Source organism: Corythoichthys intestinalis, chromosome 18 (assembly GCF_030265065.1).
Source record: "Corythoichthys intestinalis isolate RoL2023-P3 chromosome 18, ASM3026506v1, whole genome shotgun sequence".
In the NCBI taxonomy this organism is placed as follows: Eukaryota; Metazoa; Chordata; class Actinopteri; order Syngnathiformes; family Syngnathidae; genus Corythoichthys; species Corythoichthys intestinalis.
Genome location: NC_080412.1, coordinates 23861886 through 23882059, shown reverse-complemented (window position 1 = coordinate 23882059; position 20174 = coordinate 23861886). Strand labels below are relative to the sequence as shown.

At 37.6% G+C, this 20174-nt stretch overlaps 1 protein-coding gene across 1 annotated transcript in view; it reads right to left on the bottom strand.

Annotated features, from left to right (window-relative positions):
* mogat2 (monoacylglycerol O-acyltransferase 2) overlaps window positions 1-19585 on the bottom strand; it is a 30480-nt gene extending 10895 nt beyond the window's left edge. Inside the window, exons 1-2 of the mRNA XM_057821784.1 lie at window positions 18780-19585; window positions 16485-16663 (exon numbers count right to left, since the gene is read on the bottom strand). Of these exons, the coding sequence (XP_057677767.1) occupies window positions 16485-16663; window positions 18780-18873 (273 nt within the window). The 5' untranslated portion in view covers window positions 18874-19585. The remainder of the gene's footprint in view (window positions 1-16484; window positions 16664-18779) is intronic.
* Window positions 19586-20174: the final 589 nt, after the last annotated feature.

Genomic DNA, 20174 nt, shown 5'->3' with positions numbered 1-20174 from the left:
GGGCCGATTGGTGGACCCAAAATGATGGGGCAGGTGCAAAACTATAGTAACTAAAACTATAATAACTAAGTATATTAATTTAACAAAAAACGTCCTAGTGAGAAAATTTAGCGCAACTCTAAAAAGGAACGAAGCGAACAAAAATTACACTTCAAAACAAGCATCCAGGCAATAAGCGGAGTTTAAGGGGGAGGGGCAGGGAGGCCAGGCCCCCGCTGTTGTCCGAAAAGTGTCATTGCATATAATTGACTTTCCTATATATATAAAAGTTGTAAAGCAAGAAAACAAACAACAAAAATGAATGAAATGAACAAAAAAAGATATTTTTAAGATGGGTCAAAATAATTTTTCGAACAGCTCATGTGACTAGCAACTTAGACGGTCATTTGCTTTGCATATCATTTTATAATTTCATTTTTGAAAAAATGGCGAGGGCAATTTTATTTCTTATTTCTTATTCTTATTTCTTCTATTTCTTAAATGTTTTTCTTCTTTGATTGAAAATATTTTTTAATGATTGAAGCAACTTTTTGGGGGATTGAATGATTTAGACACAAATGCCCTACCCATGATATGGCCCAAACACAAAAAGGATTGCTAAAATCAAAGAAAACTCTATTAAAAGAAAAACTAAGTGTTTAAATGCAAAGTTTTGAGTCTCAAATATTTTTTCGCATCCAAAAACTTTTTTTCTATGATTAAAATTGTTCTTTTTTGATTTAAGTGATTTTTCTTTTGAAAATATATAAATTTTTTTAGGGCTGTCAAAATGATCGCATTAACGGGCGGTAATTAATTTTTTTAAATTAATCACGTTAAAATATTTGACACAATTAACGCACATGCCCCGCTCAAACAGATTAGAATGACAGCAGAGTGTAATGTCTGCTTGTTACTTGTTTTTTAGCATTTGGCGCCCTCTGCTGGCGCCTGGGTCCAACTGATTTTAGGGCTTTCAGCACCATAAGTGAGCATGGTGTAATTATTGACATCAACAACGGCGAGCTATTAGTTTATTTTTTGATTGAAAATTTTACAAATTTTAATCAAACGAAAACATTAAGAGTGGTTTTAATATAACATTTCTATAACTATAACATTTATCTTTTAAGAACTTCAAGTCTTTCTATCCATGGATCGCTTTAATAGAATGTTACTAATGTTAATGCCACCTTGTTGATTTATTGTTACAATAAACTAATACAGTACTTATGTACAGTATGTTAAATGTTTATGTCCGTCTTGTGTCTTTCCATTCCAACAATAATTTACAGAAAAATATGGCATATTTTATAGATGGTTTGAATTGCGATTAATAACGATTAATTAATTTTTAAGCTGTAATTAACTCGATTAAAAACTTTAATCGTTTGACAGCCCTACTTTTTTGTATGAGGCAACTTATTTTTTGATTGATTAATAATGACACAAGTGTCCTAGCCAAAATGTGGCCCAAACACAACATTACTTCAATCAAAAAAGTAACTTTTTTTATCGAATAATGAACAAACAAATCTACCTCCATATGGCTCCGCCCAGGGGATACAATTTTTGACTGAGGTAACTACATTGGCACGACACCGGAAGGCGTACCATATTCAGTGGATGATGATCTTGGTGAAAAGTATAGCTGTCCTGCCAGCAGCCTGATTTAGAATTCCCCTCAAGAATGATGGGAAACAAAAAAACGCTCATTTTCAACTTATTATTATAAATATTCTTGTAAGTTAATTTTATTGCTGACACTGTGTTTCGGGGTCATCAACATGTTGTGCCCCCCCTGCCCCAAAAGTCAAACTCCGCCTATGATACAGGCAGAGCTGAATTTTTTTCTTTTAAAAAGGAATATTTAATAAAAGTAATTTGAGACCCTGTCTTAAATAGAGGTCTACCGATATATCGGCGGGGCCGATATATGGGCTTTTTTCCAACATCGGCTATCAGCCGATCGATAAAAAGATAAGCTGATAAAAGAATGATTTTTATCAGGCGTCTGTATGGGCAACTGTGGCAGCCGCTGACTGACAGTAGCACCGCGGAAGGACCCTGCAGCAACTTGATGGCTGCTATAGGAAGCACAAGGCTTGCCTGATTTGTAAATATATTGTAAGATTTTTTTTATCTTGCATGATAGAATATGCAATGTTGCTTTAGCCATTTAAGGTGTTTACTGAGTGATCCTTGCACTCTTAATGTAACTTGTAACGCTAGCGTAGTATTCGCGTTAGCATTAGGTTTAGCTTGGCAAGCATCCTCTTAAACGCTCACTTGTTTACATATATTTGCTTTGGCATCGGCATTTGAACATCCCATAACGGTTAGCTGCTAGTGTTTAATGTTTACTCCCTCATGTATGGGATCTCGATAGATTGTGTATCTAACACAATGACCCGCAAGTGTATCATATTAGTGTTTGATAAGTAATCAATCATTATCATGTCCTAAATCACACTGTTCATTTTACTTGTAGTGTGTTATTAAACCTTTGAACGCAAGCTTTTCATTTGTACATTCTGACATCTCATACATAGTGTGATGCAATGCAAGACAACAGATGTCCTGCTTTATCTGCAAACGATGTTCTGTAACTATTTGAAACTAAAACGCAAGGTAAAGTAGTTGCAATGAATGAGTTTTTTCTTTCTGATCAACGTGCAGAGAAAAACTGAACAATTCCTTCTTTTTGTCTCATCAGAATCAGCTGGTTTAGTCAAACCTGATCATGGTACCATTAGAAACAGCGGTTAAAAGACTCCAATGAAATGAATTGAAAAGGACACGCCTTCTCTTTTCCACATTGCCTCTTTGTCCATGTATTAATGCGCCATACAGTCAGATGACACCGAAAATAGCACATGGGTAGTAGAACATGGGAAGAGGCAGGTTTAAAGGTTGGAAATGTGATATTTAATTACAAACTTGGAATCCTAATTATGTATTTTCCACTGTGCAAAGTGTGACTGTCTGGTGTTACAAAACGTGTATTTCAGATTTCAAATTTCAGCACTGGCCAGACAATCACCCAATATGTCCACAAAGAGATCCTGTACAGTAAATCAGTGTACTAGTTCTTGTCAAACTGGCAAAGAAAGTAGATACTTTGTGTAGCGTTAATCGATGCTGGGTTTGCAACCAAGCCTTTCAATGGCTAACAGTTTTTGTTTTGTTTTGTTTTTACAAAACTATGTGTTGTCTTTTTAGTGAATAGTTCTTTTCTGGTATGGTTGTGTTCACGACCGCATAATTGTTTTTAGTTTTTATAAACCTTTTAATGCACCATATGTTTGTGTTCTGTGGTGATTTATCACAGCCACGGTTGGCTGTTTTAAGGACATCTAGTGGCCTTTCGCCATAATTGCTTTTAAAAGTATTAGGACTTTATTGTTGATCATAGTTAAGATCCATAATGCATTGTGAAATTTAAAGTTGATGATGGCAACAATAGGAGTGATGAGTGATACTGAATTTTAGTTTGGTGATATATAATCGTCATATCACCCAGCATGATGCTGCTAGCAATGCATTGAGCAATTGACCAGTTTTGCTAGCTAAGAACATTACCACTCAAACCCCTAACACATTTGACCCCTTTTTCCTCAAGCTCAAGAGCATACATTTTAAAGATGAGATCAAAATGGAGTTGAGGATGGAGCTGTGGAGAATTTAGGAGGAATCTTTCCAGCAATGTGTTTGTGGCAAATGTTTGGAAAGTGATTTTTTTTTTTTTTTTTTAAACTATATCACTTGTGGCCATAGTCCTGCAACTTTTCTGACACTCCAACCTTCCCATAAATACATTGCTAAGTGATGACACCAAAACAAAACAGCAGAAATTCAAATTTGAAAAAGAAGTAAAAAACCCTTATGCCATCTGCTCTCCTGTCTTAAAGAGACTTAACTGCCAGTTACCGGTTGCAAGGTTTACCATGGTATGTTCGGGTCCAATCACGTCATTTTCAAAGTATCGGAATCGGAATCTTTTTTTAATATACATATATTTTTTAATTAAATCGTTTTCTAATTGTATTTAACGTTACAGACATAATGTGTTGCACTCTTCCAGAGTCTTTAGTTTAAGCTTAAGGTAGGGTTATTAAATTTATCGCGGTAACGGCGTGAATGTTTTTTTTTCATTTATCCCATTACAATATTTAACGCGATTATCGCATGCGCTACACGACCCACTCACGCATTGTCGCGTTCAATCTATAACGGCGCCGTTTTACCTATACAGTATATAGAGCTAAAAGGCAGCGTAAAATGAGTAGAGTGAATTTTGGCAGCCTTTGGAGCCTTTTTTTAAATGGTTAAAGCCTTACATTCCCTCTCCCAACGATTAGAATAATCGTGGGAAGCAATGTGGGGTAGAAAGGTAGTTGATCTTTTTCTTAACACCCTATGTTATTTCCCAACGCAGAGAAGATATATCAATTGGTACCACGACGCGCAGTCATGGTTGCACTTCCCATCGTGCATTTGGGCAGAAGCTAAATGGCTACAGTATCATTTACTGAAAGCTCAACAAATACACTAGATGGCAATATTTAGTCATAATATACAAAGTCACATTTGTCCTTTAAAAATTACAAGTTTTTCTAGCCGTGGATCCCTCTCACAGAAAGAATGTTAATAATGTAAATGCCATCTTGAGGACTTATTGTCATAATAAACAAATACAGTACTTATGTACTGTATGTTGAATGTATATATTCGTTCGAGTTTTATTCATTGTTTTTCTTAATGCATTGCCAAAATGTATATGATCGGGAAAAATGATCGGGAATGATTGGAATTGAATCGGGAGCAAAAAAAAAAAGCAATCGGATCGGGAAATATCGGGATCGGCAGATACTCAAACTTAAACAATCGGGATCGGATCGGGAGCAAAAAACATAATCGGAACAACCCTAGTATAATGTGTAAATAATGATACGAGTCATACACACGTGCTGTCTCTTGCTTTCACTCTCCATTAATATTCATCTACAGTAATTAATATTAATAGTAGTAGTGGTATAGTAACCCAGAAAAGGTGAACATACTCACATTCCTGCATCATAACTTTGAGAGAAATATGTAAAAAAATTAGCCTAAAGACTCTAAAAATGTTGAGATGGAGCTTTAAAGTTGTTTTTACTTTTTTAGGAAAAATAATTATTTTTGTTCTAATGTTTGGCAACATGAGCTGTGGCTGTGGGTTTAGTCTATACGTTCTATTTTAATTTTATTTAAAATATTTCAATTATTTTTATTTTATTTATTCTACCATTATATTCATGTTGATGTTCCAGTTTGCAAATATACAAATACAGTGCCTTGCAAAAGTATTCGGCTCCCTTGAATCTTGCAACCTTTCGCCACATTTCAGGCTTCAGACATAAAGATATGAAATTTATTTTTTTGTCAAGAATCAACAAGTGGGACACAATCGTGAAGTGGAACAACATTTATTGGATAATTTAAACTTCTTTAACAAATAAAAAACTGAAAAGTGGGGCGTGCAATATTATTCGGCCCCTTTACTTTCAGTGCAGCAAACTCACTCCAGAAGTTCAGTGAGGATCTCTGAATGATCCAATGTTGTCCTAAATGACCGATGATGATAAATAGAATCCACCTCTGTGTAATCAAGTCTCCGTATAAATGCACCTGCTCTGTGATAGTCTCAGGGTTCTGTTTAAAGTGCAGAGAGCATTATGAAAACCAAGGAACACACCAGGCAGGTCCGAGATACTGTTGTGGAGAAGTTTAAAGCCGGATTTGGATACAAAAAGATTTCCCAAGCTTTAAACATCTCAAGGAGCACTGTGCAAGCCATCATATTGAAATGGAAGGAGCATCAGACCACTGCAAATCTACCAAGACCCGGCCGTCCTTCCAAACTTTCTTCTCAAACAAGGAGAAAACTGATCAGAGATGCAGCCAAGAGGCCCATGATCACTCTGGATGAACTGCAGAGATCTACAGCTGAGGTGGGAGAGTCTGTCCATAGGACAACAATCAGTCGTACACTGCACAAATCTGGCCTTTATGGAAGAGTGGCAAGAAGAAAGCCATTTCTCAAAGATATCCATAAAAAGTCTCGTTTAAAGTTTGCCACAAGCCACCTGGGAGACACACCAAACATGTGGAAGAAGGTGCTCTGGTCAGATGAAACCAAAATTGAACTTTTTGGCCACAATGCAAAACGATATGTTTGACGTAAAAGCAACACAGCTCATCACCCTGAACACACCATCCCCACTGTCAAACATGGTGGTGGCAGCATCATGGTTTGGGCCTGCTTTTCTTCAGCAGGGACAGGGAAGATGGTTAAAATTTACGGGAAGATGGATGCAGCCAAATACAGGAACATTCTGGAAGAAAACCTATTGGTATCTGCACAAGACCTGAGACTGGGACGGAGATTTATCTTCCAACAGGACAATGATCCAAAACAAAAGGCCAAATCTACAATGGAATGGTTAAAAAATAAACGTATCCAGGTGTTAGAATGGCCAAGTCAAAGTCCAGACCTGAATCCAATCGAGAATCTGTGGAAAGAGCTGAAGACTGCTGTTCACAAACACTCTTCATCCAACCTCACTGAGCTCGAGCTGTTTTGCAAGGAAGAATGGGCAAGAATGTCAGTCTCTCGATGTGCAAAACTGATAGAAACATACCCCAAGCGATTTGCAGCGCCAATTGGAGCAAAAGGTGGCGCTACAAAGTATTAACGCAAGGGGGCCGAATAATATTGCACGCCCCACTTTTCAGATTTTTATTTGTTAAAAAAGTTTAAATTATCCAATAAAATTTGTTCCACTTCACGATTGTGTCCCACTTGTTGTTGATTCTTGACAAAAAAAAATTAAATTTCATATCTTTATCTTTGAAGCCTGAAATGTGGCGAAAGGTTGCAAGGTTCAAGGGGGCCGAATACTTTTGCAAGGCACTGTATGTTGTGAAAAACGGGAAAAAAACCTATTCAATGGGAAAAAAAAACTCACACGTCTCAAAACAACACATTTTAGAGCTATAACTGAAATATCGTGATACTGTGAAACCGTGGTATTTTTGCCAAAGGTTATCATACCGTCAAAATTTCATACCGGCACATGTCTAGACTTAACTAACTAGAACAGAGATTCAATGACACGCAAAACGGTTAATGAACACAAAGCAAATTGAATCTTTTGAACTTTTGTTTAAATATAGTACAGTATAGATATATTTTAGATAGGTATTTATAGTATAGCCTTTGACGAAATATTGCTATACTGGTAAAATGTGATTAATCAAGTTTATTCAAATACAAAGCCTGATTAGATATTTATGCTTGAGTTCAAACCCTAATGAAAATAAAAGTCGTAATTAGCACATTATATGATGATAGGATAATTGCAGCGACAACAACAACAGCAAAAACACTTTAAATGCATAAGGCTGAGAATGGACTTCATGAGCTAATACCTCCAAGAGAAGCCAGACTCCTACAGCAAATGTTTTATACTGTACATGCACTATTAGTGATTGACCACAAGAGGGACACAACAGTCTAGATAGGTATAGATGACAAAGGAGGGTGCCTAGTGTTGTAAGGATCCCGTTTTTTTTTTTTTTTTTTTTTTTTTTTGGGGGGGGGGGGGGGGTGTCATCGTTCACTACGTCAATTCTCAATTTTTTTCCCCCTTCAAATATGCTTCAGGGGAAATTATACAAAGTCAAATTAAACGAGAACTGCTCAACTATAACATTCCATCAGATCAAAATTGACTTTATAAGAAAGAGCACAATATTTGGCCAAATCCGAATACTATAGTAAATTCACAAAGAAATCACAAATGAAATATTGAAATTGTATTTCACTTCATGCAATGGTATAGGTGAATAATGAAAGATGGAGATCAATAGCAGACTTCCTCTGGCTAGTGAAATTTGAGCCAGGAGACAGTTGGCTGGAAAGTGAGTGAAAACAGCAAGAACAGCATTATGCAAGAGGGACAGTAGTGTAGTAACGAAACATAGCAATTCTATTTCACTTTACATCGCTATAATATGAATTTGAAGTCATTATAAATAATATATGAATGATATGAAGTAGGGCTGTCAAACGATTAAAAATTTTAATCGAGTTGATCACAGCTTAAAAATTAATTAATCGCAATTCAAACCATCTATAAAATATGCCTTTTTTTTTTTTAAATTATTGTTGGAATGGAAAGACATAAGACGGATATATACATTCAACATACTGTACATATGTACTGTATTTGTTTATTATAACAATAAATCAACAAGATGGCATTAACATTAAACATTCTGTTAAAGCGATCCATGGATAGAAAGACTTGTAGTCCTTAAAAGATAAATGTTAGTACAAGTTACAGAAATCTTATATTAAAGCCCCTCTTAATGTTTTCGTTTTAATAAAATTTGAAAATTTTTCAATCAAAAAATAAACTAGTAGCTCACCATTGTTGATGTCAATAATTACAAAATCAGTCGCACCCAAGCGCCAGCAGAGGGCAACAAAACACAAAAAAACACGTAACAAGTGGACATGTCACTGTGCTGTCATTTTAATCTGTTTGAGCGGGGCATGTGCGTTAATTGCGTCAAATATTTTAACGTAATTAATTTTTAAAATTAATTACCGGCCGTTAACGCGATCATTTTGACAGCCCTAATATGAAGTCATTTCACCTATTAAGAATCTGCAAATAATGTAGGAGAGAACGGTGCTGGTTGTCACAATTTTTACATCCATAATAAAAAATCTAGCCGCGAACACATTTTAGAATAATCATTCATTACAGAGAAGCTTAACATCTGGGTTGGATTGGATATCCTTTTCATTTTTCAACTTTTTTTTTTTTTTTTTTTTGTTAGATTTATTATCAATCAAAGACATCGTGACACTTTGTGACAAACATCCCCATTGTGGGGCTGGTTACTACACATAATATAGTAAGTGGTTATTTTAATGGGATTTAAAGAGTGCTGAAAAGTATTTGAACACCCTGCTATTTTGCAAGTTCGCCGACTTAGAAATCATTGAGGAGTCTGAAATTTTCATCGTAGGTGCATGTCCACTGTGAGAAAGATAATCTAAAGAGAAAAATCCAGAGATCACAATGTATGATTTGTTAACAATTTATTCGTGTGATACAGCTTCAAATAAGTATTTTAACACCTTTCTATGTGCTAGAATTCTGAACCTGACAGACCCTGAAAGACCTGTTAGTCCGTCTATTAAAAGTCCACCTCCACTCCATGTATTATCCTGAATCAAATGCACTTGTTTTAGGTCAACAGCACCATAAAAACACCTGTCCACCCCATACAATCAGTAAGACTCAAACGTGATCAAGACCAAAGAGCTGTCCAAAGATACCAGAGACAAAATTGTTCACCTCCACAAGGCTGGAAAGGGCTAAGGAGCAATTGCCAAGCAGCTTGGTGAAAAAAGGTCCATTGTTGTAGCAATCATTAGAAAATGGAAGAAGCTAAACATGACGGTCAATCTCAATGGGACTGGTGCCCCATATAAGATATCACCTCGTTGGATCTCATTGATCCTAAGAAAGGTGAGGAATCAGCCCAGGAGTTGGTCAATGACCTGTAAAGAGCTGGACCTCCGTTTCCAAGGTTACTGTTGGTAATACACAAAGATGTCATGGTTTGGAAATCATGCATTGCACAGAAGGTTCCTCTGCTTAAACCAGCACATGTCAAGGCCCTTCTTAAGTTTGCCTATGACCATTTGGATGATGCAGAGGAGTCATGGGAGCAAGTTTTGTGGTCAGATGAGAGTAAAACAGAACTTTATAGTCATACTTCCATTAACCATGTTTGGAGGAAGAAGAATGATGAGTATCTATCTTAAGAACACCATCCTTTCTGTGAAGCATGGGGGTGGTAGCATTATGCTTTGGGGGTGTTTTTCTGCGCATGGGATAGGACGAGTGCACTGTATCAAAGAAAAGATGACTGGGGCTCTGTATTGTGAGATTTGGGGGAACAACCTCGTTCCTTCATTGAAGATGGGTCATGCCTTGGTCTTCCAACATGACAATGACCCGAAGCACACAGCCTGGAAAACCAAGGAATGGCTCCGTAAGAAGCATAACAAAGTTTTAGCATGGCCTAGCCGATCTCCAGACCTGTCCCAGTCCGTTATATTTGTAGAACGGACGAATACTGGTATGGTGCTTTTAAAGACTACATCAGGGAACTCATTTCCCCGGTTCTTATGCTTTCTAACTAATGTGCTGACACAACAATAATGTATGCTCATCTCATTGGTCAAGGTACTGTCGCTTGTCATGATGATACCGGAAGACCACATAGAGTGTGGGAGACAAGAAGTTTGAGTGAAGCGCGAGTAAAAAGCATGTTCAAAGTGATGACCATTTGTTTTCTTGTTCTTGGACATTAAGGTTTAAATTAGACAGTTTTAAATTTAGCCTGACAGATGTTAATTTTATTCGAGTATTTTTTGGATTAAAAATACATTGCTGATAATGATTGTTTTTCATGTGCTCACTCAAATATGTACCTAACTAATTCAGTTTTGAGTAAAATTAATAAAATTAACACTTCCATGACGACAAAACTACTTTGTGAAGGCCCATAAAAAGAATAACAAAGACTTTAAAATTGTGAATTTGGAAAGAACTCATTCCTCCCATGAACTGTTCCATGCTGGACCTGCCATGCATAAATGTCTAATTGATCATTGATAGTATTTTTTGTGGTTTTTGGTTTGTATTTGGAATGAACTCGAACCTTTGAGCAGGATGTGTCATGCATAATTGTTTGCCTTGGGCCCTTTCTAGGCCTTTGACAATTTCAGGACCTTTTCATGCAGTTTAAAGATTAGACCCACAACCTTTAATCTCAACCTGATAATTTGATAATTCATTTAAAAAGCAACTGTCATCAAGGCAGAGCTGCGAAATTAACAATCATCTCTTATAACTGTTCATGACAAACAGGATAGTGAGGAAAATGAATCATATTTTACATGTAAATCACCTAATTGATTCCAAGCTACACTAAAACACCACTTAAAATTTGCTGTCATCTCTTCGGCTAGCCTCTTTATTTATAATGCTTTGTGGCCCACTCGTTGCACTTAAGTGTAACTACTTTGTTAGAATTTAGCTAATTCTACATACATTATCACATGACTACTTGAGCTTGTGCTAAAAGACGAGCTAACATCGACAGCCATTGCTTGCTTGCTGTTTCATCTTGCTGTTTGTGTCTTCTTTTGTTTCACATTCATGAGCATTGTGTAGCACTTTTAGTGTGCATATTTCATTTATTTTACATTTATAATCAAACGTAGTTACATTACTGCATTGCTGCGAGGAGGAATGATCTTTTAAAGTAGGTATTATCTTCCATATGATGAATAATTTTTCGTAATATGAAGGGAAAAAAGCCTCGAAAACTTTTCGTAAATTACATTTTTCACATACAGAAGCTTTCGTATCTCGAGGTAACGCTGTATCTATTATTCTTTTCAAAACTACGAGAATAGAATAGAATAGAATAGAATAGAATAGAATAGAATAGAATAGAATAGAATAGAATAGAATAGAAAAATTATGACCAGCATAAATAAGTACAGTATTAAGGTACCAGGTACTATTAAATCAGTGCTTCTCAATTATTTTCTGTTACGCCCTCCCAAGGAAGACGTAAATGTTCCGCGCCCCCCCCAAACTCTCTGCCGCCACTGTAAACAGTATCATTTGTCTATAAAATTACTATAATAAGTACGCCTCTGCCTAACATTGTCCTTTTTTTTCTATTAAAGAAAAAAAGTAACATAGATCAACTTATAATAAAGTATAACTTTATTAACAATGTTTTGTTTGTAACGGGTAAGACTTAACGCGCATCAATTTGCCTTAATTTAAAAAAAAAAAGTCACATCGAAACTGTAAAATACACTCAAGGAACATTTTTGACCACTTGATAGAGAAATATGTAATAAAATCAGTAAATAATAACAAATTCAAATTGATTAGAAACGTGAAGACAATATGCCAAAAAATTTGACCAAAAAACAAAACTGAATTAAAGAAAAAAAAAGAGTGTCTTTGGACAGAAGGACAGTTTTTAGTTTTGCTGCTCACCATATCACCTCCTTTGCTTTTGTGTGGGGTTATTTTGCACTGAGCAGGCTAACAGTGCTCACTGGTTTACTGATATTACAATGACAAAGCGGGACGATTGTTGGCAATATTCGGCACGTTTTCGCTGAAAAACAAGCGGCTTATCAATGAGATTGGGGTATAATGTCTTTAAGTGGCGTCTTAATTGATTTGGCTTCCGGCTGTCCGCTATAATTATTTTTAGACACGGTAGAAAGTGGTCTTTCCTCATCTCCCACTGTATTAAAAGTCAAAGCCAAACGGCAAACGGCACAATAAAAAGCGCATTCTCGGCGGCCGAGGGAGAACCGTAGGTGAGGGCGGTCGTCGTGACGATCCCAAGCCAAAAATGGCACTTCTCGGGCGGACACATGAGAACCAGAGAAGGTCGCTGCATGAGTCCGGCTGGAAAACGGCTTTCAAAAACGGCGCACACTCACAGCCCTTCATATCTCTTTTCTGTGTGCTCTTGCTTAGTTCAAAAATATTGCGCGCACTCTGAAAATAAGAACGCCACTGCCACCCACTGAGTGGATGTGCAAGTACACTTTATTCCAGTACGGGAAAAAAAACAAAGCATGTTCCCCGAGGTCACATGCGCCACCCCTGACATCGCTCTGCGCCCCCCTGAGGGGGCGCGCCCCACTATTTGAGAAGTACTGTATTAAATTAGCAGAGATATAATATTGTGCCTCGGGTAAATAGTGCAGGAGGTACTAATATTAGCAGCGATATTTTGTGTAATAAGTGGAAAGGGCGTATGATTAGGAATGAAAATATATATAAACTACAGTTTTTGGACTATACGGTGCACCTGACTGCAAGTCACTGCCCACCAAATTTGACATGAAAACTGCATTTATTCATATACAAGCCGCACCGGACTATAAGCCGCAGCTGTCCTCACTGTATCATGGATATTTACACCAAAATATATTAACTTGTAACACTTCACTTGAGAGTGGCGTCACAAGATTGTCATAAGACCGTCATGATTATGACATGCCACTGTCATGAGCATTAATGAATGCTTATGACAGATGTCATTTAGGGGCCGTTTACATGGTGACTCTCCGAGAATACGAAAAATTTCAAATTTGCATTTGCATTTGCATCTCCATTTCCATCCGAACAATGTCGCAATTCCGCATGAAAACGATGTAGTATTCATGCCAGGCCCTAGGGGACAGTGCAGATTTACAGGGCGACAGAGAATGATGCACTTTGACCCCACCAAACTCCCTCAGCCAGGAAAAAACTATGCCCGCCCACTCGAAGCAATGGCATTTTTCTTTTGTTCAAAAAGGCGCAAAAATGGAAACATTCAACATATTTAATTGAAAAATATTATTAAAACAGTAAATTAAAGCCGACATTCCGCCATATTTGCTGTTTTTAATGTTTAGTAGCACCGCTGCGCATGTCCAATGTGACGTTTACGAGTGCTGACGTTATCGCCGTGGTCTCGCGCCGCGGGAGCCTTTGATATGCAAGCCGAGGAAGCCCCCCTAAGTCCCCCGCAATCGGATTCTTCCACTTTGGAGGCAGAATTTCAGAATTTTTCATCTTCGCCATCACCATATGCACGCGAGGTGAGTCCGCTACTCAGTCATTGCGTCTTTGTGTCGCAGAGTCCCCATGTAAACTGCCCCTTAGTGTCATCCGGCAAATTATCTGACTTTTGAATGGATGTAAAAGATACGAGCTGGACATAAATGGAGTTAGTGACAAAATTTGCCGGATGACACGTAATGACATCTCTCATAAGCATTCATTATGTCACGTTCTGCTGCCGGTCAGATTTTTGTTTTGTTACGGAGCCTAAGGGGGCGTTCCCGACATTGCACCTGCAGCTAATTCCTGCTCATCAACAGTTGTATAATGACGCAGGCGATTCCAGAGTAGGCAACAAAACAAAAATCTGACCAGCAGCAGAACGTGACTCATTAATGCCCATGTCAGTGTCATGTCAAATTACGGTATATGACTATTGCAAAGGGTGTGAGCAAATGGGCTTTTGTTTCTCCATCCTCCTTTCTTCCCAAGGCTCGTATTAAATCATTTGAAGGCCCTTTAATCAAATTGAATCAAGGCAGACTTTAATATTGACAACTACCATAAATATAGGGATTTTACATCCCTACTAGTTAGAGCCGGGGGGTGTAGCAAAAATTTACCATTACCGAAATTCTTCACGATGACCGACAAATTTTGACCATGTCGGTAAGTTCGGTAATTTAATAAAATACGAAAATATAGTCTTTTCATCCTGCTTTGACTCTGTGTTGTTCGGCTATGTTCATTCCCCTTTAAGAAAGCAGTCAGTGTGCTTACGTATGAAGTCACGTGGTTATCAGGAAATCAAACAAACAGAAGTCCGGTAGGCTAACGCTAGCGGCTAACGCTACAAGCAAACGTGATGGAGTCAGGCTTAAGGGTGCTTCACCAAAATTTTCACCCGACATTAAATGGACTCTTGGCGGCTTCCAGACGGGCTTCGACCCGCTGTCCTCCCTGGTTCTCACGATTTTAGGAAAGGGTGCTTTTCAGTTCTTTTTACTCGTAGCCGGGCCACAGGCTAACGCTATCGGCTAACGCTACAAATGAACGTGACGGAGTCGGATAGCGGCTTGTGGAAACGGCTGAACTAAATGAGGGGATTGGGCACAGACTGCATCTAGCAATCAGTAGTTCGCGTTATCTTGTATCTGTGTGTGTGTGTGAGTTCTCTGATAGCTTTTATGATGGTAAAGGATTCAGCATAAAGTATATTCCAACAGTGAAGCCTATAATTTGGCCACAGCTATTTTTCTATATGTACTTGCTTAATTCTTTGTCATTACTGCCATCATAAAATCTTAAATGTTTCATTGGCATACGAGCAATATACTGTAGCTTTAATGTGATTAGGTCTGTGTGGGGGGTGCATGTATTTAAAAAAAATCTATTTATAAAATGTTTATTTAAAATTCATATTCTATTCTTTGCACAAATGACACTGCTAAAATTAGGACAGCATTGCACTATTTCCGTCAGGTACATATTTCAGTCTAAGCTATAATTATGCACTTATAGCTCTGGAGCATATATTTTTCTATTTATTTATTTTATTTATCATATACATATGTTTATACTGGAATGCCACGTCCAATTTCGTTGTTCACAATGTTCTGTTGTTGACAATGACAATAAAGATCTATTCTATTGTCATATTTGTGCGTGTTCTCAGTTCTTTTTTCTTTATGCAGCACCTGATTGAGCCAGATTGGCGGGGTAACACGACACACCTGTGCTTGATTAGGAAAGCTCAGTATTTAAGGAAGCCTGTCACCATCTGCAAGTGTCGGACTATTGCTTGCTATTTGCCTTGCTTACCGCCTGTGTGTTCATCGTCATCCTTCGAGCTTCCCGACGTTCTACGGTCGTATTCTGGTTTGGTTATCTTTATTTTAGTGCTCTTTTGGACTTTGTAGTTAGATTCTTGTACTCGGTTATATTCATGCATTCTAGCGTGCTCTCTTAGTTGTACTTGTTAAACTCGCGTTTGTTAGCGTGTTCCCTTTGTTGTACTTATTAAATACAAACATTCGCTCTACTGATCTCCTGGTCTGTGTTTTGGATCCACATTAACGGCTTGCAATTGTATTCTATTCTATTCTATTCTAAAATTCTCTGAGGAAAAAAAAACCTTAAACCTTGAAGTAAACACTTGTGTTGAGTAATTATGTCACAGCAGCCATTAACAATAAGTTGTCTGAAGTGTACTGTTCAAGCTGTAAGTCATTTGTGTTAGTGTTTACAAGGTCATCGTATTGATTTTTATAATGTTGTACATTGTTCAAGTCATTCAAGCCATTATAAATCTTGATACTTGAATTCTTATTGTTCACAAGAAATTTTTACATACTTAATGTTTAGACTGCATGTACAGTTGTTAAATTGAAAGCTGGTAAATAAATCAACGAGAAACGGTTAATTCGTATCTCATGCATTGATTCAGATTTTCAAATTATATAACAGTCCGCTTGGGCAAATTTATCGTCCTTTATCGTTATCGAGGTAAATCATCTCAATTTACCGTGATACGTGCTTAAGGCCATATCACCCAGACCTACTACTAGTTCACCATCGACAAGGTCTGTCAGACAAAAGGATCCAACATTGGTCCATTTTCTGCCAAGGACATAGATAACGACGCTGCTTGATTGGAGCTGCGATCAGATAAATTTGATGAGTCCAGCAATGTCCTGAGCTGTTTCATTCCCAGTTGCTGAGATAATACTACAGATGTTTTGATCAAAGGAATCTTATCACAATCAACGCATTGCATCTCACCTTGATGGGGAAGTAATCCCGCATGTAGTCCCACATTTTGATTCCACACAAGTAAGGCACCCTGCGGCCTCCGCGTGCAGGAGTATCATAGTCAAAGAACCACCAGACCGAATATAGCACGCTGATCAACCAGTATCGAGTGAACAGCAGGTAGAAAAACAGGAAGATGCAAGTGGGTGCTGAGAAGGGAAAGATGAACAATTTTGTAATGTGTACTGTAAACAAACTGATACTGTTGATTTCATTATACTGTATATTATGTTATTCATTCATTTTTAGAAAGATTTTTAAAGGTTTAGATCAGCTCGTGTCGCATTCAAGAACTGGTCGGATTTCTAGCCATCAGCCACCTTGCCGTCCACAACAATGTGTTGGAGTAAAACGCAGGGGGAGGAATGATGGTCGTCACATATGGATAAAATGGAAAGGATACTTTTGTGCACAGTGATCCCTCGTTTTTCGCGGTTAATCGGGACCACAACCCGCTGCGATAAGTGAAAAACTGTGAAGTAGCACCCCCCCACCCACCCCATAAAAAGTGTTTGTTTTTTGTGTTCAATGTATTTATTCTGATTTGTCATTGGAAAGAGATACATATAAGACATATTTTTCATCTTTTTCCCCAAAGTATTAAAAACATATATATTATATATATTTTATCACACATTTTAAGCACTTTAAATGTATTATAAGTTTTAAATATGTTACTTTCCCACAGAATTATTTTCAAACAAGAAAAAAGTAGACGACCAATCCATTTAAAAAAAAAAAAAAAAAAAGCTTGTCTTTATTAAATGCTTCATAGAGTGACTCCACTCAAATCCGCTCCAGCTGCAAATTTACATACAATGAGTTGTCACAGCAACTGTTTAACAAGCTGAACAATGATTGACGCACACGGCGCTCTGAAGTTCAAGTCTCTGGCTAGATCAAAGCTTAACCTTCTGTCAATCATCGTTTACTTTAATAAGCAACTCCAGGTCCCTCTCTGACGAACAAGGAGCAGGGAGAGGGAGGCAGGGAGATACAAACTACGCGATCGGCTTGGGACAGAAAAATCCGTGATTGACTAAGGACGCAAAGTTTGACGCGCGGAGTAGCGAGGGATCACTGTATAACGACACTTGACGAGTCAAATCAAATGATTTACAGTAAATGTGCTGGGGTCCACATTGTTGCGGACAGCAAGTGGCTGATGGCTATAATTCCGAGCAGTTCTTGAACGCAAGACAAGCAATTACCTCACTCCGAGAACCTTACTTGTGATGTTTTTCCCGTTCTATCAAATATCACACTGAGTAAGTATAAATATTGAGACATTATATTATAATTAAATAGACTGTACAGAAAGTTATTTTGTTACATGTTTTAGTTTGTGGTTTTGATTTTTTTTCAATGTAGTAATGTGCCGTGACTCAGAAAAGGTTGGAAAAACACTGGCATAGATACCAGTTTGACATCCAAATCACATGACTTATGTTTGGCTTCCTCCGTTGGACACTTACTTACAGAAATAGTACTTTTTAATACTTTGGTGGAAGTAACTTAATACAGTGGTAGCTCTACTAACGAACGTCTCTACGTACAGAATTTTCAGGTTAAGACATGCCTCAACAAGAAAATATTACCTCTTGTTATGAAAGAAATTTCAGTATACGAAAGGCAAGAATACAGTATAGCTGATACACACAGCTCCCAGAGTTCACTGAACGTAACATACTGATAACTGCTCTGCCATTGGCTATTGCCTAGCATTACTGGCATCCAGTTGGCTAAGAGGGATCTCTACTGTATGTGTATGTGTGTATCCTAGCATCCTCTTCATTCGCCCCTCCTGTTCCGACAGCTTCACATGCATGTATTAACTTTTATTATTTTCTCATTTTTGTTTTTTTTTTTTACATGATGCAGAACTCTGGTTTGATGTTTATTGTGCAATTATATAATTGTAACATGAATTTCTTACATGTTGTGATGCATTTTTATGCATTATAAATTATTTATGTCTGAATTTGGGGGGGGCTTGGAACGGATTAGGGCATTTACATGGAAAACGGGTCTCTACTTACAGAAATTTCAAGTTACAAAACTACTTCCAGAACCAATTACTTTTGTTAGTAGAGATACCACTGTATCCTAAACTGTAGTTGCACAACACATTTCATAAATAGTTTGAGCTGAAAACAGTGTAGACTACAAGAACTAACAGCAGAAGACTTCTATATTTAAAGCATACAAAGTTATTACTTCTAAATCTCCATGCACGCAACCACACATTTAAATAATTGCACTTACCTAAGGCAAGAAAGGAAAAAACCCATTGCAGCACTGCAGCAGTCTGCAGTCTCCTGCATAGGGGCACATCGACAGGGGCAAAATCAATCTTCATATTACCCCAAGAAAAGACAGACAACTCGCAGAACCACGACTGGTGGGAAGGAAAAGAAGTCAGTGAAGTAAGTCCAAAGTCTTCCCAGGATTTCCTCACCTCCTGATTGATTGTCTTATCTCAGACACTCAATCTGGAATTTGATGGATCACGCTTACCTTATCGTACCATATCTGATCTTTGACCTTACATGGCAAGAACTGCTCAAACAGAATTTCCAAACATGAGCAAATAATATATTGGCACAAGGGAAAAGGTTTCTACAGCCCTGGGTCTTTAGTAACCCTCTCTGTAGCACAAAGGGCAGGCTTAAAAAGACTGAAAATGTAGATAAGCCTGAAAATATTAGCCTCTGTTGAAGCAGCCCCATCTGGCTGAAAGAATTGAAAATTGCATTTTAAGAGTAGCACAGATCATAATTGCAGTTTAAAAATGCGTTAGAACTAAGGGCGTAGGTTTGCATTGGGACGGTAGGGACAAAACACTACCAACTTTTCAGGAAGCTCAAGTTGTCCCCACCAACTTTTAAGCAACCTTATTTGCATTAGATAATGTGTTCAGTTATATAAGTCATTTAGATTGTCTTCCTATTTGTTGTGACGATAGAAACGACCCTACCATTATTCAGTGAATTATTTTCATTATTTTCACATTTACCCCTTTTTCACCTGCTGAATGTGCCATTCCATGTTTTTTTTTCCTCAAACGCACATTTGATTGGCTGATGACTTGAAACCCCCCCCTACCACCACCACCCACTCCCCTTCCACACATACGCACGCAACTTTCACAGTAAAGAATTACGTTAAATGGGAGGGATATTAAAAGTTTTTTTCGGCCAGCAGCCCGCTGTAAGTAATGTAAAACGTAATTGTTGTGAAACACACCACTAATTTTGCTACGGAAAGTCCGACCTGCATCACAGTTTAGCATTACCATTACATTAAACTGTGTGAACTTGCTAAAGGAGTAGGAAACTGCTTAGGAGAAGTATCCTTCTGTATGTTTTTTCTACTATGTTAACGTTAATTAAACTGTGAGAAATATAGTAATCTCTGCTCAGCTGTAAAAAATTTAGTGTACCAAGGTTTACCCCCTTCTCCCCACCGTCGCCCCCTCCACACACACACACACGCAACTCTCACAGTACAGAATTACGTTAAATGGGAGGGATATTGGAAATTTTTTTCAGCCAGCAGCCCACTCTAATAATGTAAAATGTAATTGTTGTGAAACACACCACTAATTTTGCTACTGAAAGTCCGACCTGCATCACAGTTTAGCATTACCATTACATTAAA